The sequence below is a fragment of the Corvus hawaiiensis genome, chromosome 3, assembly GCF_020740725.1.
Source record: "Corvus hawaiiensis isolate bCorHaw1 chromosome 3, bCorHaw1.pri.cur, whole genome shotgun sequence".
In the NCBI taxonomy this organism is placed as follows: Eukaryota; Metazoa; Chordata; class Aves; order Passeriformes; family Corvidae; genus Corvus; species Corvus hawaiiensis.
This window is the reverse complement of record NC_063215.1, coordinates 109116795-109123457: the sequence shown is the minus strand read 5'-3', so window position 1 is coordinate 109123457 and position 6663 is coordinate 109116795. Positions and strand designations below refer to the sequence as shown.

At 60.6% G+C, this 6663-nt stretch overlaps 1 protein-coding gene across 1 annotated transcript; it reads left to right on the top strand.

Annotated features, from left to right (window-relative positions):
• The first annotated feature begins 369 nt into the window (after positions 1-369).
• Positions 370-3932, top strand: LOC125322384 (serine/threonine-protein kinase pim-1-like). The gene is made up of 6 exons (XM_048296042.1): positions 370-422; positions 1565-2303; positions 2383-2433; positions 2647-3016; positions 3229-3405; positions 3703-3932. The coding sequence occupies exons 1-6, from the start codon at positions 370-372 to the stop codon at positions 3840-3842; spliced, it is 1530 nt and encodes a 509-aa protein (XP_048151999.1). The 3' UTR covers positions 3843-3932.
• Positions 3933-6663: the final 2731 nt, after the last annotated feature.

The window sequence follows — 6663 nt, the reverse complement described above, 5'->3', positions numbered from 1 at the left end:
ACTTACCACAGGTAATAAAAATGTTTGCTTAAATTACATTTACCATAGCTCAAGAAAACCTTATCAGAGGCACAGTTCCTGTCTCTTGTGGAGTGAGAGCTGTTTTGGGGTGTGGGTGTAAAACCTCCCCAGTGTGTGGACGGAGAACATATTGCACTGTTTGTACATAACTGCTTTCTACCAGGGAAGATCCTCAATATTAGAAGAAAATATTATGATCATGCTTTTACATTTTTAATATTTTAGAAAATTTTAATCAGTGGATTTTTTTTGAGATTTTTTTTCCACATCTGTTCTACCTTTTTGTATATAAAAACTAAGCAATCACAATGTTATGGAATATCATGAAAAACCATTTTGTGCCCCATCATGGGAGTGAAGAAAGATTTAGAAGAAAAACCTGAAAATGCCAAGCTGGATTGGTGCTCCAGTTGCATTTTTGAGGGGTGTGTGTTAGTTGTCATATTCCCATTATGTCACTATACCATCCATACCAGCCATATACCAACACCATCTGGTGCTGTAGCCAAATGTTTCAAGTAATTTTCCTATTGTACCTGGAGGCAGTTTGTTCCCCTGCCATCTGAACAGGGATGGGGGGAAAGACACGATCCATTTGCAGTCATAGGCAGAGGGATTACAGTAGCAAAACATTTTCATGGCTTTCCCAGTGTTGCAGATCCAATTGCAGACGCTTGGTGGAGCAAGATATTTACAAGTTGCTTGTCACTGCACACTTAGTTTTTGCGTGGGCAGAAGAAACAGCGCACATCGGTGTACGAAAAGCACATTTTATCGGCACAACCACTTGTTTTTCTGCCTGCTCTCTGCATAAAGGATGGTAAGAGGACAATATACCCTTCAATTCCATTCTCGTCCTCAGCTGAAGAAAGGATACTGCATATGCAGTAGTACTGCCGTTAAAAAGTCAATAAAACAGCAGGTTAAAAATATATATTCAGAAAAAATCTCTTCATTGTGAGGGTGGTGAGGTGCTAGAACAGGTTGCCCAGAGAAGGTGTGGATGCCCCATCCCTGAAAGTGTTCAAGGCCAGGATGCATGGAAATGATATCTTTTGAGAGCCTGCAACTGTCGCAACAGAGGATGAAAAGAGATGACATTACTGACACGATTTATCTTTTCTACCTGAAAATTAAAGGCTCCACTCCTGTCCACTCTCGCACAACCATCAGGACAGGGAACTCTTCCCGGTGAAATGCTTCATCTCACCCAAGGAAGAAGAAAGCTACAAGCCCACACTTTTCTTTATTTCTGTATGGATTTATTAGGTTATTTCTTTCATGGGTATTTGTTTGTTTGCTTCTTCCCTTCCGCGGGGCGCGCGCCGGCTCCTCCGGTGGGCTCGCGCAGGGAACGGACGAACGGAACGGCCGCGCGCTCCGGCGGCTCAGCGGCAGCGCCTCTCCCGATCGATTTCCGCTCGGATTTCCGCTCGCTCTCCGTCCCCTTCTCCCTCTCACACTCCACTCACTCCGTCCCGTCCCGTCCCGTCCCGTCCCGTCCCGTCCCGTCCCGTCCCGTCCCTGTCTCCGCCTCTCCCAGCGCGGCTCATGCCGCATCCCGCGGGCCGCCCCTCTGCGGGGCCGCCCCCTGCCCGCCGCGGTGCCGCCTCCGCCGGGCTCTGTCCGTACTGGCAGCGGCGCCGCTGAAGTGCCACTCGTTCTGGTGCTGGCGGAGCAGCACGCTCTTTTGGCTCTGCCTGGCGCGGGCCCTGGCCCGGCCCCGGCCGAGGCCCCTCCCGCGGCCCCACCCGGAGCCGCCCCGCTGCCGCCGCTCTGCGGGGCCGCCCCCTGCCCGCCCCTGCCCGGCCCGCCGCGGTGCCGCCTCCGCCTGCCTCTCTCCGTACTGGCAGCGGCGCCGCTGGAAGTGCCGCTCGCTCTGGTGCTGGCGGAGCAGCACGCTCTTTTGGCTCCGCCTGGCGCGGGCCCTGGCCCGGCCCCGGCCCCGAACGAGGCCCCTCCGGCGGTTCCGCCCGGAGCCGTCCCGCTGCCGCCCGGCTCCCGCCCCGTCCCCGGCAGCGTCGTCCGCAGCATCGCCGGCAGCTTCCCCGGTCCGAACTCCGCCGCTCGTCAGCTCGGCCGCCGGCCCCGAGCCGCCGGAGGCCGGGGCGGCTCGGGAAGCAGCAGCGCCCGGGGGCCCCGGGCAGAATGCCGAGAGCGCGGTGCCGCCCGCACGGGCGGAGAAGCCTCCCCTGGAGCAGCTCTACCGGCAGGGCCCGCTGCTGGGGAGCGGTGGCTGCGGCAGCGTTTACTCCGGGACCCGGCTCGCCGACGGCGCCCCGGTAAGAGGTGGGGCCGGGTCGGAGTGGGGCGGCGGGCGACGGGCGACGAGCTCAGCCCGCCGCTCGCCTTGACTTGCAGGTGGCCATCAAGCGAGTGTCCCGCGATCGCATCCCGGAGTGGGCGCGGCTGGTGAGTGAAAGCCGGCGGGGCGTGGCGGGCGGGGCTAGGGCGAGGCCCGGGAGGGTGGGAGCCGGGACGCTGCGAGGGGAGCGAGCGTGGAGTGAGCGGGGGCCGCGGAGCGTCCCGGGCCGGGCAATGGCGAGCGGCGGTGGGGCCGGGCCGGGGTGCCGAAGGCTCGGCGCAGCATCGGCCCCGCTGACGGCATCGCGGTCCCCCCCGCAGCACAGCGGCGCCCTTGTGCCCCTGGAGCTGGCGCTGCTCTGGATGGTGTCGCGCCCTGGCTTCCGCGGCGCGGTGCGGCTCCTGGACTGGTTCGAGCTGCCCGACGGCTTCGCGCTGGTCATGGAGCGTCCGGAGCGCTGTCAGGACCTCTGGTACTTCCTGGAGGAGCGGGCGTTCCTGACGGAGCCCGTGGCGCGGGGGCTGTTCCGCCAGGTGCTGGAGGCCGTGCGGCACTGCACCAGCCGCGGCGTCCTGCACCGCCACATCAAGGCCGAGAACGTCCTCGTCGACCTGGCCACCGGCGAGGCAAAGCTCATCGACTTCGTGTGCGGCACGGTCCTCCAGGACACCTTCTACACCCGAATGTCAGGTGAGCCCAAAGGCGGGGCCCAGCCGGGCAGCAGAGATTCCCCCCTTTGCTGGCAGAGGGGGAAGAGGGAGGGAGCGAGGGGAAATCCTTCTGCAGCCGGCTGCAGCCAAGTTGCTTTCCGGCGGGGCAGGGGCTGCCTGTTGTGGAACGGGAGCTGGCTGGGAGGGAGCAGCACTCATCAGGGCCTCATGAGCTGCGCCCGTATCCCGTAGGCACGTCGGAGTACAGCCCGCCGGAGTGGATCCTCTTTGGCTGCTACCATGGCCAGCCAGCCACCATCTGGTCCCTGGGCATCCTGCTCTATGAGCTGGTCTGTGGGCACCTTCCTTTCAACACGGATGAGGACATCATCCGGGGCCAGCTCTTCTTCCCGCCCCGGGTGTCTCAAGGTGGGGATGCGCCTTCAGGGCACGGGGGGGACGGGAGGGAAGGACGGGGTTGGCAGAGGGCAGGTGGCACGCAGGCGTCCTGCTCTTGCAGCTAGGGAGGAGGTTGATCTCCTGGGGTTAGCTGGAGGAGGTGGCACGTGTGCCTCTGGGCTGCTCTCGTCCGAAAGGGAGGATCGACGGGAAGGTTGGGGTGCAGCTTCCGAGCGCTCCTAGTGTGGCCTGGGCACCGTGGAATCTGGGAGAGCAGGGGCAGGAGCCTTGTCCCGCTGAGCAGCGGTTTCCGGTTTCTCTCCCCAGAGTGCCAGCACCTCATCCAGTGGTGTTTATCCATGGACCCCGTGCACAGGCCGTCCTTGGAAGACCTGTTTGAGCATTCTTGGCTGCAGGACCGTCACCTGGACCACGAGACAGCAGACGTCCATCCCTCTGCACAGTAGGATCCAGGAGCCCAGCAAGCACCAGCTGCACACGTCTCGGGGCGCTCGGGGCAGAGCGTCTCCCTGCGGCCGTGGCACGGAGGAGAGAGCGCAGCCAAGGAGATGCTTCCGCTGGTCCTCGGCAACTTCAGAGGAAGCGGCTCAGTGCTCCCCATCCTATTGGAGAAGTCGTGGCAGTGCGGTGAAGTTGCCACAGACTGGAAAAGGGGAAACATCCCCTGCAGCTCAATGGCATCGTGATGTCCCCGCAAGCCGAGGCACCGCCGGGGTGTTCTTCTGGAGCACGACCTGGAGCCGGACAACACCATCCTCGAGCTGGCCGCTGGCGGGGCAAAGCCGGTTGGCTTTGGTTGCGGCCCCTTCCTGGAGGACACGCTCTGCGCCCCGACGAAATCAAGGTGAGTCCACAGCTGGCGGAGGGGTGGGGGGATGCTCGTGGTTCCAGGCGTGGCAGGGCTCGGCCGGGCCAGGCGCCGGAGCTTCCCTGCTTGGCGGCGCTGGGGAATATTAATTTTTCCGCCGGCCGCCAAGTTGCTTTTTGGCGGGACAGGGGACGGATACTGTGCAGGGGGAGCCAGCGCCCGGCCTTGCTGACAGCTTCTGCCACCCAGCCTGGCCCGGGCTGGGGCGGGGGGAGCCAGCCTGGCAAAAGCATCCATCCGTAGGGATGGGGGGCAGCAGAGGGGGGCGGGTTCTGAAGGCGTGCCCCAGCTGGTCTGCTTTGAAGGCCCTTGAGGAAGGGGAGGGCTTACGCGTGGGAAAGGTGGGGTTTTTCCCCAGCCGTGGAGAGCCTTAATGCTTGCATGGAGTGCTCAGATGCTCCCCAGGCCCGCGATACGGTGATAACCTTTGACACTTTTTCTTGGTTCCAGGTCTTGTTTTTAATTGACTTTCATGCAATCGTTCTTTGCTTTTTCCAGGAAGATTGCACCGGGTGCCCGGACCGCATGGGGAAGCGCTGGCACCCTCTGTGGAGTGCGTCCGGTGCCGGCGCTACCCCGGGGGGCCGCGGTCTGCGGGGCCATCGCCTTCAAGACAGACGAGGACCTCGTGCGGGATCGGCTCCTCTCCTGGCAGCAGGTCTCCAGAGGTGGGTACCCGGCGTCACAGCAACGGGTGGCAGAAGGGCTTCCGGCAGACGGCAGCGGCCACACGAGCATCCCGCTCTTGCAGCTGCTGAGGAGACTGCTCTGCCGTGTTTCAGTGGAGGAGGTGGAACATGGCCTGCCATGCTGCTCTCCTCTAGAAACGGAGAATTGGCACAGCCAGCAGCCTGGCCCGGGCACAGGCCCTGCTGGGACAGGGGGGACAGGAGCCCTGTCCGACTGACCGCAGCTTTCCGGTTTCTCTCCCCAGGGTGCCAGCACCTCAGGCACGGAAGCAGCACCGCTCGGCCTGCGAATCTGGGAGGGCTGGAGGGCGGCAGGTGTTAATTTGCTGTCAAAAATAAATCTTGTTCTCGTCGTTGTCATCGGACTGTTTCTTTCATCCTTTTCCAAGCTTTTGGCCCCTTTCTCCAGGGTAATCTTTTTGTGTCCTTCCTCAGCCACTTGGTGGCCTTTGGTAGGGGGGGTTAAGCAACGTGAAAATTTCAACAACAGCTCCTGTTGCCAACGGCAGCAGCCCCTTTGAGAAGCCGGAGCTGCCAGCCAGGCCCGTGTGTGCCTTGGAAAGGGGAGCGGTTTGCAGGGATGCAGTGGTCGCCCCGCTGCAAAAGCTGGGAGGAAATCAGAAGTGGCAAAATGCCATTTTGGCTCAACCCCCGCCCAAATACTTCTTCATCTTTCCCCTCTGCTCCAAGATAGGCAGGCAGGGCTGGACTCCGGCAAGGTTCCAAGTTCTTTGTGCTCCCTGGCATCAAAGGGATCACGTAAACTCTCGTACGCAGTGACTGCGGTACAGCTACTGAAGGAAAAAAGGGAATGTCACGAGATGGGACATCCTTCTTGTCTCCTTTGTCTCCCCAGGAGCCCCTCGGAAAGAGAAATGCCTGCAAGGGCTTTATCTGACTCCTTCCCAGCCAGCCCTTCCCTCCTCGCTCCCGGGTCTCGTTTGCTCCGCAGGCCTCATTAGCTCGCTAAACTCAAAGGAGCCCCGGGTAGGAGAAAACGCTGCCTGGCATGGCGCTGGTCGATCCCTGTCTCATCTTGATTCCATTTGCCCTGCTCCCCACCCAACCCCCCCCCCCCCAAAGAGACCAAAGCATCCCCCACAACCCCACGGTGCTGCACCAGCTCCCAGGCACGTGTCCTCCTCCAGTCCTTGGCTGCCTCGGGGAGGCTCCAGAGCCCTGTGTGCGGGACAGCTGCTGCAGCACCCACCGCTGTGCCTGGGGGCAAACAGCGCCCAAGGAGCAGCTGCGCAAGTTCAGAGTCTGGAGCAGAATCCCCGGTGCACGCAAGTGAGAGCTGGGATTTCAGGGGCTGCCAGGAGAAGCTGAATTCCTCTCCTCGCTGCCCTCTCTAGCCACGGCCACGCTGATGCAATCAGAAGAATTGCCCCTGCCCAGGCAGCTCTCAGGTAGAAGACTGGCTTTTGCTCCTCATGTTTCTGAGGGGCTAGCTGCCAATTCCTCCGCTTTTCCTTCCAATTAATAAGGGGTGATGACTATTTTTACTAGTTTATTACTATTTTTACTTCCTGCGGCTCCCTGTGAGCGAGGAAGCACCACAAACCCTCTTGGTATAAACAAGGCTTGGACTCTTTGGGTGGAGTAAAAGTCTGCTCGTTTATTAAAAAGAAAACCAGGAGCGGAGACTCGAAGTAAGCCCAAGTCCCACTCGACAACCCAGAAAAAAAAACAGTGCGACACGGAGGGCGT

Bases quoted from the DNA above. Each gene is read 5' to 3' on its own strand.
- LOC125322384 (XM_048296042.1), top strand. From the start codon at position 370: ATGGGAGTGAAGAAAGATTTAGAAGAAAAACCTGAAAATGCCAAGCTG. The intron at 2,304-2,382 runs GTAAGAGGTGGG...CTTGACTTGCAG, and splicing joins GGCTCGCCGACGGCGCCCCG to GTGGCCATCAAGCGAGTGTC. The intron at 3,406-3,702 runs GTGGGGATGCGC...TTCTCTCCCCAG, and splicing joins CCCGCCCCGGGTGTCTCAAG to AGTGCCAGCACCTCATCCAG.